Consider the following 13724-nt stretch of genomic DNA (forward strand, 5'->3'; position numbering starts at 1 on the left):
GCCTCACATCCTTCATCGCTGGGGTCCTGTTCCCCTCCTATGAGGGATCCTAAGGCCCTGTCTTCCGCAAGGACCCGACAGGATCCGGTTGGACCCTTGGGGCAGGTCTACGAGTCTCCCCAGGGAGAGCCCCCGGGGATGGGAGACCTTGCTGCCAGTCCATCAGGTGGAGGAGCTCCAGGGGTCGGAACTTGCATTCTGGCAGGTTCTGGCCCTCAGGAGAAACCTCAAGGGGATCCCAGGTTTAGAGATTCCTCTACGGTAGGGAAGGATTCGGTCCTGGACCGAGTTCTACTCACCCAAGGCCTCCCTTACGCCAGTGCAGCTTGCCCTGGCCTCAGGGAATGGAGAGCTCCAGAGGCTAGGCCGAGGGCCAGCTCTCCGAGCTCGTCTCCTTCCCTTCTCGACTCCGTACAGGGTTGTCAAACAGTCTCCGTTTCAGCATAGCGACAGCAGACGCGGTCTGCTTTGCGGTGAGACCACAAGTCTTCATGGGTACACTGGTCCGGTAGGACTCGTACCCCCGGTCCTGGTTCACCCATCTTCAAGGAAGTACTTTGGAGTCCGCCTTGAAGGCGGATATACCAGTTCAAGGGCTGTGCTTCGGCCTCTCCACGGCACCTCAACAGTTCTCCGATACTTCCTGGGTGGCTGGCCGATCCGGCAGACTCGAAGGCTTCCCTTCTTCGTCATCGGGACAGGTTCCTCGGACTTTACCAAGTTCTAAAGATCATGGCGGTCCTCGAGGAGTCCTCCCCACTGCCCTCTCAGAGTCTGGTATACCGAGCCTGGTCTTAGGCTCCTGTCTCCCGTAGCCTTCCCTTCAGACGTCAGGGTACCAAGGCAGAGGTAGGTCGTGAGACCTTTCCTCACACGGGAAGACCCTCCAACCCAAGGTTGTTACGTCTCTCCTCCCGGGCCCGTCTGGTTTCCACGGTCGCCCCAGGTTGAGTTCTCTCCAGTGGCGACTCGGGGCGCGGGGGAGTCGGGGGCACGTCTCCCCAGACGCCGAAACCCCTAGGGGTCAACTGGTACAGACGAACCCATAAGGGTGGGAAGCTGTCGGGGGCCTACAAGAGGGAGTGGCCCTTCTCGTCCTTCCCCCTAACTTGATGCTGTTTTCGGACGCGTCAAAGGAAAGGGGGGGGGGCCCACGTTCTGATTCACGGGTCCTCGGGCCGGGGGTCAGAACCAGCAGAACTAGGAGGAACCTTCTCTAGTCCTACTAGAGGCAGAAACTGTGTTTCTGGCTCTCCAGTAGCTCCACCTAGCCTGGCGGACTACTCTGTGGTTATGAGAATCAACAACACCACAGTGAGAGTTTACTGTCCCAGACAAGGAGGTACTTTTCGGTACAACCATCCCATCCTGCGGTAGAGATATCGGGATGGTCCGAGCCCCCTCGGTCTCCTTGGCAGCTCGCTTGATTCCAGGCAAAGGAATGGGCTCGCCGACAGTCTGAGCAGTTGTGTCACGGACACCACATTCCGAGTAGTCTTTGGATCCTCAAGTAGCCTACAAGTCCTGCCTCGGTGGGGCTCCCTCGGTGGACCAGTTCGCTACAGCACTGAGCTGCAAGCTCCCGCTGTACTGCTCCCCGGTCACGGATCCCAAGGCCCTCTGGTAGGAGGCCTTCCAGCAACGGTGGGTCACCATCGATGTGTTGCCCCCGTAGCTTGCTCCTCTTTCCGCCGGGAGTCTATCCAGCTTCTCAAAGAGAGAGGACTTTCGCAACAAGTGGCGAAAAGGAGGCCTGGATACCTGCGCAAGTCTTCCGCAGTAGTCTCCCAGGCGATAGGGCGAGGTTCTGTGGCCGGTGTCGGGGAGGGGGCATCCCTCCACACGATGCCGCTTCCAGCAATGGCTGAGCCCCTAGTGGGATTGCGGGATAAATGTGCCTTTTCAGTTTCGACTGTGAAAGGCTATCCCTCAGCCGTGAGTCTTGCTTCCTGGCTCTAGGGACAAACATTTCTCCCCCCGCTGGAGCTCTCCTTCGCATGCGAGGCCCTGTCCTCTCCTACCCCTCAGTCCGAAGGTCAAAAGAGACCTCCTCCCCAGACCACCACCTTTCTGGGTAGACAATGTTCCTGCTAGCCTATCTTCAGCCAAGCGAGTCACATGGTCTCTCTTACGACTTCGCCCATTCAGGGGGTTAGGGGGAGACAACTTCAGGTTCGTCCTTGAGGTGTTGCCGAGACTCGGAATCCGGGAGTGCCGGACCCGCTTCGGCTCCTTCCAGGGCTCGAGTCTCCGTCCTGTAGCAGATGACTCAGACCATCTCCTACCTTGCCAGTGGGGAGTCCGAGCTGGTGTCTTCAGAGAACAGCTGCAGTTCGTCTCCAGGTCCAAGTCTCGTTCGTGGATCCTGGGTAACGATGAGAAGGGTCTCCAGGAGTACCATCTCGGCCTGGATTCGCAGGGTGCTACACCCTGCCTTGAATCCTGACCCTTCTCCATCGCATCGCCCTAGAGCCCATGATGTCAGGGGCTTAGATACGTCCCTGCCCTTCATGGAGCATCTTTCAGTGACGCAGGTTCTGCAAGCGGGGATGTTGAAGCCTCAGACCTTCTTCTCAGCCCCTTACCTGCAAGACATGACCCACAGGAGGCTCGATACGTTTCTATCGGCCCTGTGGTGGCTTCACAACAGCTGGTCTAAACCTCAGGCTCCTTGATGGACAAGTAGCAGAAGGTTGAGGGCATTGTTACCTGGTGTTAGTCTGCATGATTGAAAAGATCTGTCTGGCCCTTATTCTTTTCTTCATCCTCTCCTCCCACGGAGAAAGCAGCATCCTGGGTTCTCTGCACAGCTGACCTCAAACCACTGCAGGTAAACCATGCTTCCTTGTATTCCTAGTATTATGTGTAATACTGTCATGTCCCCATACCCTTACGAGGTGGTATTGGGAAAGTCCTAGCCTGGATTCCCTTCTGAGGGACTCCAGGGCAACTGCCTGGGACAAGTCACTTTTCACCTTCGCACACACCTTATGTAGGCCGCGGCAGTTTCACAACCGCCAGCGAGGAGCAGGGATTCCCTATTGTCCGAGTACTTGATCACTCGAATATGGAATCCCCGGGCAAGCCAAAGCCAGTATGGCCGGGACTTACCACCCTTCCTAAGGGTTAAGTCACCCCATGTAAATAGCGTGGTTTGTATTCAGTTATGGAACAAATGACAAATTCGTAGATAATTTGTATTTTTCCTAACGATACAAACCTAGCTATTTACAGTTATGTGCCCGCCAGCCCTGTCCCCCAAGATAAGTCCTACCTCTAAGTAAAGTGGAGTATTCTCCGGTGTGTGTGAGGGAGAGGGGTAGCTAGCTACCCATCCCTACCCCCCCCCCCCCCCCCCCCGCTAACTAGCGGTGGGGTAGGAACCCTCGTTAAAACTTTATGGCTCGTCATCGGCTGCGCCGAAGTAATTACCCCATGTAAATAGCTAGGTTTGTATCGTTAGGAAAAATACAAATTATCTACGAATTTGTCATTTTTAAATATTAAACTTAGCCGGTGAATATATAATAGCTGACGTCTCCGACGGCTCGACAGATTCCAAAAACTTGCGAGCGATCGCCGTGAAGGTTGCGGGTGTGCCCACCAGCGCCGACTATCGGCCAGATACCGCATATACTTGACAATTTCTCCAGTTCTACTCTGTCGGTCTTGTCGACAAGTTGGTTCCGCTCGCTTTATGACCTCGAGTTTTCGACCGAATTGGTGAAGTACTTTACTTTGGTTGTTTATTGGCTTTCGCTGTGTTGGTGTGTTTCTTCAATTAAACTCTAGAAACCCTTTTTTTTGGCTGGTGTTTATTGTTGATGAATTTGGTTTTGACTTGGATTTTCTCTTGATTGTTCAAAATGGCTGACCCTTCTCCTGTATATCGCAAGTGTGCGAGGGATTGTAACAAACGTCTTCCCAAGGCCTCTATCGACCCTCATACTGTTTGTTCTAATTGCCGGGGTAAATCCTGCCAATTAGGAGATCGGTGTGAGGAGTGCGTGGTCTTGTCGGAATTCGAATGGCTTGAGTATGAAAAATATACTCGTAAGCTTGAGAGAGATAGGGTGAGGAGAAGCTCCTCTAGATCTTTGGAATTTTCCTCCTCCCATGCCCCTAAACCTAATCCTTCCCCTGTAGTAGTTGTTCCTGAACCCCCTACTAGCACTCATGAACCGTCCATGCGGGATATGTTTTTAGCGATTCAAGCTTTAGGCGAAAAAGTTGAGTCCTTAGCATCGGACAGAAACCAACTTATGTCAGATGTTAAGTTGTTGAAGTGTCAGAGTGGTAAAACAGAAAATCTAAGTGATAAAGTGATAAGTGCGCAAAATGTGTTTAGTGTTGCGACCGAGGGTTCGTCTGTTCGTGCTTGTCGCTCCCCTAGTCCGACACCTCTTTCAGGCTCCCCTGCACCAGGGAGAAGTAATGTCGTAGGACTTAAGGGGGCGAGAGGCGTAAACCAACGTACAGACGTTCCCTCTTTGGTATCGGACGTTTCTCGTCAAGATCGTCCTTACCATAAGACGGGTGAGACTAAGTTCTCCTCGTCCTCCGAAGACTTATCGCACAAGAAACCTTGGCGCAAGGTATCTAGACCCTTGAAGCGAAAGTCAGTCCCTTCAGGACAGGTCCAGCGTCCTGGCTGTAGCCATTGGGGCAGCTCTGAAAATTTGCAGTCGTCGGATGACTGTTCGCCTGTTAAGCGAAAGCGTAACACGGGGTCCGAGTGTCTCGGTAGAGGCAATGTTTTGCCAACGCAGATGTTACCGACGTCACGGCCCGTTCCGACTCCCGTTGATCCGAAGTGGGTTGTCCTGCGGGACATGCAGTCTAAGCTTGCCTCCCTTATGGAAGAGTATGACTTTGATCAGGTTCACGATGATCCTTTGCTTGCGGGTCGCCAGTGCGCTGAACGTGACTCTGGCCTTCAGCCGCCTAAACGAGTGTTTTCTCATCCGTTTGACGTTAGTGCTAACGTTTCTAGTGCTTTGAAACGCGATGCTAGTCGTGTGCCTAGTCATTCACGTCAGTCACGTGACATGGATCCCCCTTTGCTACAGTCTCAGACTGACGTTCAGCTGCTGCCGCAGCCCCGCACTGACGTTCGCCAACCGGCTCCGTTGCCTCGACGTGACGTTGAGCGTCGGTCACCGCAGTCGGAGGTTGTTTTGCCTGCTCAGACTCTGCAGTCAATGCAGGTCCGACGTGATGTCGAGCGTCAATCAACTTCAGCTGTTGTTGTTGGTCAGTCACAAGACTTTCAGTCCTTTCAGCAGCGACGTGACGTCGTTTCCTCTTCTGCTGCTGCTGCTCCGTTGCTTGTTGACATTACCTGTCAAGCGTTGCCTCCTCGGCATGTCTCTCCGTATCATGAGACTCGGCAGTTGTCGGACGAAGTTCCGTCGGATGAGGAAGTCGCTGATCCCCTTCCAACTGATATACCTTTGGGGACTTTGTCAGACGGAGAGGAGCCTAGAGTTTCTCAGCGCTCTCTGGATTTTAAAAAGATCATGCTGATTTTTAAGGAACTGTTTCCTGACCATTTTGTGACTGCTGCTCCTCGTTCGCCTCCATCAGAGTTTACGCTAGGCCTAGCTACTTCGACGCCGTCGTTTACTAAGCTAGTGCTCTCTTGCTCTTCTAAGAGAGCTTTGCGTTTACTAGGCGACTGGTTGATCACCAGGAGGAGTTTGGGGAAGACAGCCTTTGCTTTCCCCCCTTTTAAACTGGCTTCTAGAGCGAGCGTCTGGTAGAAGTTCTCGGCTTGGGAGTTCCTGCCTCTGCCCAGGGAGACTTCTCAAGCCTCGTAGACTCTCCCCGTCGCCTGGCCATGAGACGCTCAAAAGTTTGCTGGTCCTCTTCGGACCTTGATCATCTCCTCAAAGGGGTTTATAGGGCCTTCAAAGTTTTTAACTTCTTGGATAGGTTGCTGGGAGCCTTGAGCAGGAAGATCTCTTCGGCTGACCGTGATGTATCCGTGCTAATTATGTCCTGCATGGACAAAGCTATCCGTGATGGCTCTAATGAGCTCGCTGCTACCTTTACGGCAGGAGTCCTTAAGAAGAGGGAGACTCTTTGTTCGTTCCTTTCGGCAGGAGTAACTCCCTGTCAAAGGTCAGAGCTTCTCTTTGCTCCGTTGTCATCTGCCTTGTTCCCTCAGCAGTTGATTAAGGATATCGCAGCTTCTCTGGTGCAGAAGGATACCCACGACTTGATGGCTACGTCGGCGTGTAAGGCTGCTCCTTCATCATCTTATGTCGTTAGACCTAAGCTCGATACTCCAGCAACGAGGTTTATCCCGCCCTTTCGTGGCAGAGCCCCCAGTAAGGGAGGCGCTCGTGCCGATAGTAAGAGAGGCAAGAGGAGAGGATCTAAGTCCTCCCGTGGCAGAGTCTGACTGCCCACGTCCTCAGACAGCGGTAGGGGCCAGACTGAACAACTTCTGGCAGGCCTGGGAGAAGAGGGGTGCAGACCGGGAGTCTGTTTTGTTGCTAAAGGAGGGGTACAAAATACCTTTTGTATGGAGACCTCCTCTAGTAAAAGTCCCTATAGACCTCTCTCCCAGGTATCGAGAGGAGTCAAGGAGACAGGCACTACAGCTGCAGGTGTCTCAGTTGCTAGAGAAGGGAGCGGTGGTGAAAGTCTCGGACCTTCAATCACAGGGATTTTACAACCGTCTCTTCCTAGTACCAAAGCATACAGGAGGTTGGAGGCCGGTGCTGGATGTCAGTGCGCTCAACGTTTTTGTTGTCAAAACAAAATTTACGATGGAGACCACCAAATCCGTTCTAGCAGCGGTCAGAAAGGGAGACTGGATGGTCTCTCTCGACCTGCAGGATGCGTACTTCCACATTCCTATACACCCAGATTCTCAACCGTATCTGAGGTTTGTATACAGGAATGTGGTGTACCAATTCCGAGCACTGTGCTTCGGCCTCAGCCCTGCTCCTCTTGTTTTTACGAGGCTCATGAGAAATGTGGCAAAATTTCTACATTTATCGGGGATTCGAGCCTCCCTGTACCTGGACGACTGGCTGCTCAGAGCGTCGTCCCGTCATCGCTGTCTGCAGGACCTTCAATGGACGTTGGATCTTGCAAAGGAGTTGGGACTGTTGGTGAACACAGAGAAGTCTCAGCTGACTCCCTCCCAAACGATTCTCTATTTGGGGATGGAGATTCACAGTCTAGCTTTTCGGGCTTTTCCGTCTGCCACCAGGATTGAGCAAGCCTTGCTCAAAGTCCGCCTCATGCTGAGGAAAGACCATTGCTCTGTGAGAAGTTGGATGAGCCTCCTAGGGACGCTGTCATCCCTGGAACAATTTATCTCTCTAGGGAGACTTCCCCTTCGCCCTCTCCAGTTCCATCTAGACTCCCATTGGAACAAGAACAAGACTTTGGAGGCGGTCTCGATCCCGATCTCCGACTCAGTAAAGACGTGCCTGAACTGGTGGGACAGCAATATAGGTCTTCGAGAGGGTCTGTCCCTGGCAGTCAAGAACCCAAACCACGTGTTATTTTCAGACGCGTCGGATTTGGGTTGGGGAGCGACTCTGGACGGTCTGGAATGTTCGGGTCTTTGGACGACAGATCAGAGGAGCCTTCACATCAACTGCAAGGAGCTGTTGGCTGTTCACTTGGCCTTGACGAGTTTCGAGAGTCTTCTTCGAAACAAGGTGGTAGAAGTGAATGCGGACAACACCACAGCCTTGGCGTACATCTCCAAGAAAGGTGGCACTCACTCCCACACTCTGTTCGTCATCGCAAGGGACCTCCTCATCTGGTCAAAAGATCGAGGCATATCACTGTTGACGAGGTTCGTCCAGGGGAAATTGAACGTCTTGGCGGACTGTCTCAGTCGGAGAGGTCAGGTGATCCCTACAGAATGGACCCTCCACAAGGACGTGTGCAAGAGTCTTTGGATGACTTGGGGTCAGCCCACCATAGACCTCTTTGCGACCTCACTGACCAAAAGGCTCCCGACCTATTGCTCTCCAGTCCCAGATCCAGAGGTGGCCCACATAGATGCCTTTCTGTTGGACTGGTCTCACATGGACGCTTAACGCATTTCCGCCGTTCAAGATCATCAACAAGGTTTTGCAGAAGTTCGCCTCTCACGAAGGGACAAGGTTGACGTTGGTTGCTCCCCTCTGGCCCGCGAGAGAGTGGTTCACAGAGGTACTTCAATGGCTGGTAGACGTCCCAAGGAGTCTGCCTTTACGGATGGATCTCTTACGGCAGCCCCACGTAAGGAGTCTTCATCAAAGCCTCCTCGCGCTTCGTCTGACTGCCTTCAGACTATCGAAAGACTCTCAAGAGCTCGAGGATTTTCGAAGGAGGCAGCCAGAGCGATCGCGAGGGCTAGGAGATCATCTACTATCAAGGTCTACCAGTCGAAGTGGGAGGTCTTTAGAGAGTGGTGCAAGTCCTCCTCTATTTCCTCTTCCAGTACCTCTGTAGCCCAAATTGCGGACTTTCTCCTGCATCTGAGAAATGTTCGTTCCCTCTCTGCTCCCACTATTAAAGGCTACAGGAGCATGTTGGCATCTGTTTTCAGACATAGAGGCTTGGATCTGTCAAATAACAAAGATCTCCAAGATCTCCTTAAGTCCTTCGAGACCTCTAAGGAGCGTCGTATGTCAACTCCCGCTTGGAACTTAGACGTGGTCCTAAGGTTCCTAATGTCAGACAGGTTTGAGCCATTGCATTCAGCCTCCCTGAAGGATCTCACCCTCAAGACGCTTTTTTAGGTGTGCTTGGCTTCGGCTAAAAGGGTCAGTGAGATCCATGCTTTTAGTAAGAACATCGACTTCTCTACAAATAAAGCTACATGTTCGCTTCAACTTGGTTTTTTGGCCAAGAACGAACTGCCTTCTCGTCCTTGGCCTAAATCTTTTGAAATACCTAGTCTGTCAGAAATCGTAGGTAACGAAGTTGAAAGAGTGCTGTGCCCCGTTAGAGCTCTTAAGTTTTACTTAGCTCGAACTAAACCATTACGAGGTGGTTCTGAGGCCTTATGGTGCTCCGTTAAGAAGCCCTCATTGCCCATGTCTAAAAATGCGTTATCGTACTTTATTAGACTTTTAATCCGGGAGGCACATTCTCATTTAAATGAGAAAGATCGTTGTTTGCTTAAGGTCAAGACGCACGAAGTGAGAGCGATAGCAACTTCGGTGGCTTTTAAGCAAAACAGGTCTCTTCGAAGTATTATGGACGCGACCTTTTGGAGGAGCAAGTCGGTGTTCGCTTCATTTTACTTAAAAGACGTCCAGACTCTTTATGAGGACTGCTACACCCTGGGTCCATTCGTTGCAGCGAGTGCAGTAGTGGGTGAGGGTTCTACCACTACATTCCCTTAATCCCAATATCCTTTTAATCTTCTCTTGAAATGTTTTTAATCTTGTCTTGGGTTGTACGGAAGACTAGGAAGTCTTTCGCATCCTTTTTGATTTAGCGGGTGGTCAAATGTTGTTTCTTGAGAGCGCCCAGATTAAGGGTATTGATGAGGTCCTGTTATAGGGGTGTTCGCCCTGGATATAACAGCTCCTGGGAGTCTTTCAGCATCCTGAGAGGATGGCTGGGCTTCGTGAGGAAAGCGGACTAATGAGGCAGAGTAATCGTCAGAGTCAGCTTCCTTGCCAGGTACCTATACTTAAGTTGGTTTTTTTATGAAATAATTGTCAAAAAACTCTTGAGCATATACGCCTCTATTGTATTAATACTGGTCTCTACCCACCACCATGGGTGTGAATCAGCTATTATATATTCACCGGCTAAGTTTAATATTTAAAAATGATATTTTGATTATAAAATAAATTTTTGAATATACTTACCCGGTGAATATATAAATTAAAGGCCCTCCCTTCCTCCCCGATAGAGACCCAGCGGACTGAGAAGAACTGGAGAAATTGACAAGTATATGCGGTATCTGGCTGATAGTCGGCGCTGGTGGGCACACCCGCAACCTTCACGGCGATCGCTCGCGAGTTTTTGGAATCTGTCGAGCCGTCGGAGACGTCAGCTATTATATATTCACCGGGTAAGTATATTCAAAAATTTATTTTATTATCAAAATATCATATTTTGCCTAGACGGTGTCACAATAGTGTTCCTACACTTGCTTCCCACCTTTGCATGGGCCGTCGACCCGCTGGCAATGTTGTGCAGCTGGTTAATGAGGTGTCAGGATGCTCATCTTGCGCATTTCCCTTTTGAGATGCAGCAATCCCAGCCAGTTGGAAAGAGGATTTCCACCCATCATAGGGAGAGTTCTATGTAAAGAAAGATGATTTGTAATATTGATGGAAGAAATTACAAATTTGGAAGTACTGTAATTTGTATTTTTCTTGTTACCTGCCATCACCTACCCCCGGAATTCCCGACTGCAATCAAAGTGGGGTTGTAGTGAGTGAGGGGCTGATCAGTGCTTCCCTGATACACGCAGGTAACAACTAGTACGGTTGTTGACACCTGTTAAAAGTTTTTATAGCCTTGTTCGAGCTTGTGCTGTTATTTTCTCCTATGTAAAGAACTCGGGTTTTTAAAGATAGGAAAAATACAAATTACTTCCAAATGTGTCATCTTTTTTTTCTTTATTTCAGGTATCTATGGTTTGGGAAGACTGAAGATCTTATGATGAAGTCATCTCAAAACAAATGATGCATGATACCAAGGAAACATTGTGTTCATCTGGTGGAAGTGTCTACATTAAAGAGGAGCTTTTTTCTCCGAACTCTAACTATCATGAGAGCATAGGAGGTTATTTTGGTACAGCTGGTCTTCATAGTATTCAGGAGAAACTTTGTCAACCAAATGGAAATATTGAAACAGAAACCTTTGAGAACACAAATGCAAATGCTAATGCTAATTTAAGATCTATAATGGGTGTTAATGATACTGAAAAACTTCATTATGATGACAACAGTTATATTACCCAAAGCTCATTTGGTCCTAATGAAAGTGCCAATTGTAATGCAAGAGATCCCAATTGTACTGGGGTTGGCAATTACAAAGAAATCCCATACAACTCAACTGGAGGTGCTGACATGATAGAGGAAGTTTCATCTCATAACAATAGTAATAGTTACACTGTGAAAGCTCCTTGCAGTCCGTCTGAAATGTCCTGTACTGAAGAGAAATTTTCTCCTCATGATGAGAACATTGATATGCTGAAACCAAACAAGTGTGGAGAAACTCTTATAGGTCTAAAAAAGGAAGCTGAATTTGATAATTGCTTGACTCAGCCTATTAGAGAAGAAACTTGGTCTTGTAAACCTTGTGGTCTGAATTTTAGCTTGAAAGAGCACTTTACAGCTCATGTAATTCAGCACTCTAATAACCAGATGTTTGCTTGTGAAATTTGTAACAAAGAATACACAAAGAAAGGAAATCTCAAGATTCATATGCGACAACACACTGGAGAAAGACCATTCTCATGTGATAGATGCTCTAAGACATTTACTCAAAAAGAGCACTTGAACAAACATATGAGGTACCATACAAGGGAAAGACCATTTAAATGTGAAATATGTTCCAAGTCATTTATGGACAAAGGATACCTAAATATACATATAAGGCAGCATACAGGTGAGCTTCCCTTTACTTGTGAGGTATGTAGCAAAGGTTTTACAGAAAAAGGAGCCCTCAAGAAACATATGATAAAGCATACTGGTGAGCGGCCATTCACCTGTGAAATTTGTGGCGCAGGTTATACTCAGAAAGCCATTCTCACCATACACAAGAGACAGCACACTGGAGAACGACCTTATTCGTGCAAGGTCTGTGGTAAGGAATTTACAGATGAAGGGAATAGAAAGAGACATATGCAAAAACACTCTCCTGACAACCCTATTAGTTGTGATGTTTGTGGAAAGGAATTTGCTTTTAAAACTACCCTTCAGATTCACATGAGACATCATACAGGCGAACTTCCATTTTCTTGTAATGTATGTGGTAAATCATTTGCTGTGAAAGGAAATCTAAATACTCACATGGGGAAACACAAAGCTAAAAAACCATATTCCTGTGAAACTTGTGGTAAAGGTTTCTCTCAGAAAGGAAATCTTGATAAGCATAAGAAACAACATGCAGTTAAAAGACCATTCTCTTGTGAGATATGTAATAAAGATTTCATTGAAAGAGGGAACTTTGATGTGCACATGAGAAAACATACTGGTGAGCGGCCATTCATTTGTGAAATATGTGGCAAAGATTATGCAAAAAAGGAAATCCTCACAAGACACTTACGGCAACACACGGGGGAGAAACGTCACTCCTGTGAACTCTGCCCTAAAAGTTTTACTGAAAAAGAAAATCTTAAAGTACATATGAGGAAACATACAGGTGAACGACCATTTCCATGTGAAACATGTGGGAGGAGCTTTTTTGAGAAAAGGAGTCTAAAGAGGCATATGATCCAGCACACAGGTGAGCGTCGGTTTTTATGTAACTTGTGTGGTAGAAAGTTCACTCGAAAAGAAAGCCTTATTAAACACAAGAATTGCCCCCCCATTGACCAAAGGGTACAATCTTCCTTTTCTTCCCAAAATAATGAACAAACTACAAAATCCCCACTCTCTTATGTTCACATTGTTGAACAAACTGTTGGGACTCCATCTTCCTTGGTTCCCTCGTTAGAGTGTGTGAAGTCTGAATCTGAAAATGCAAATGTTTGTATAAAAGAAGAGAACCTAGAGGAGTGTTTTGTGGAAGATAATCTTATTATTCTTCCTTCTTGAATAATATTGTTTATTTCAGTACAGTATATACATGATTGTATCTTGAAACCAATTTTTTTTTATGTTAAATAATAGTTATCAGATTCAATTAAAGTACTCTTACTCTATTCATAGTATTTTTATGGGAATTATTATACTGCACACTTATATAATGATATGTTATTCACTGCTTTGTTTGTTGTGCATTTATAGATGTAAGGAAGTATTTCTCTTCCTCTCATTTGTATTTCAAATTGTTTAGCACTAAGGTTTTATAACCTTTTATAGATTCTATGTTAATTTAAACTCTGTGTTAACTATACTTGCAGCATTTACTAACCCTTAGGTATTGACACTGGTTTTTGACAATGTTTTGAATTAAGTTATTGCAATTTTCAAACTTCTTGTATTTTATTGCCTTTATGTATTGAGTGATGTCCAATTGTTATGAAATGTCTTATTATCTGAACTATATAAATCCTGGTCTCATAGGAATAGACTAAACATTGGATATGGTATTAAACTTTTTTATTGACTATACACTTGAACAACTGGCCATTGTGCATTGCCTGAATCTTATTTATTGAGTAAACATATTGCAGCACTGAATATTTTGAAACTTAAAACATTACCCTTAAATAGATGTGTTCAAGATTTTTTTCATTTTTCTCATGGTAAGACAACAATGAAATGAAGATTAATCCAAATAGAACTCAAATTTATTTGACGCAATACTCAGCATTTCTACTTTATACAATATACTTCAGAAGTTTGATGTGAGACTTTTGATCACTCTTTGAATTGCCTTATTCCATGAGTAAAATTAGATCAATTCTGTAGAGTATAGGAAAAAGGTGAATGGTACTTTTGCTTTTATGACTTACATATCATTATAGTTCTAGATTGGTGAAGAAAGAAGTTAAAAATATATATATCATTGCAGAGTGGCTCTGCAATAGATGATTTACCTCTTCAGAAACAAACCAGGAAGAAAACATTTTG

At 47.3% G+C, this 13724-nt stretch overlaps 1 protein-coding gene across 3 annotated transcripts in view; it reads left to right on the forward strand.

Annotated features, from left to right (window-relative positions):
• The window catches only part of LOC137653428 (oocyte zinc finger protein XlCOF6-like), a 55281-nt gene extending 41949 nt beyond the window's left edge, over positions 1–13332 (forward strand). For all 3 annotated transcript variants that reach the window (XM_068386827.1, XM_068386808.1, XM_068386817.1), the window contains exon 2: positions 10608–13332. In XM_068386827.1, the coding sequence (XP_068242928.1) occupies positions 10662–12743 (2082 nt within the window). In that variant the 5' untranslated portion in view covers positions 10608–10661 and the 3' untranslated portion in view covers positions 12744–13332. The remainder of the gene's footprint in view (positions 1–10607) is intronic.
• The last annotated feature ends 392 nt before the right edge of the window (positions 13333–13724 follow it).

Source organism: Palaemon carinicauda, chromosome 1, assembly GCF_036898095.1.
Source record: "Palaemon carinicauda isolate YSFRI2023 chromosome 1, ASM3689809v2, whole genome shotgun sequence".
NCBI lineage: Eukaryota > Metazoa > Arthropoda > Malacostraca > Decapoda > Palaemonidae > Palaemon > Palaemon carinicauda.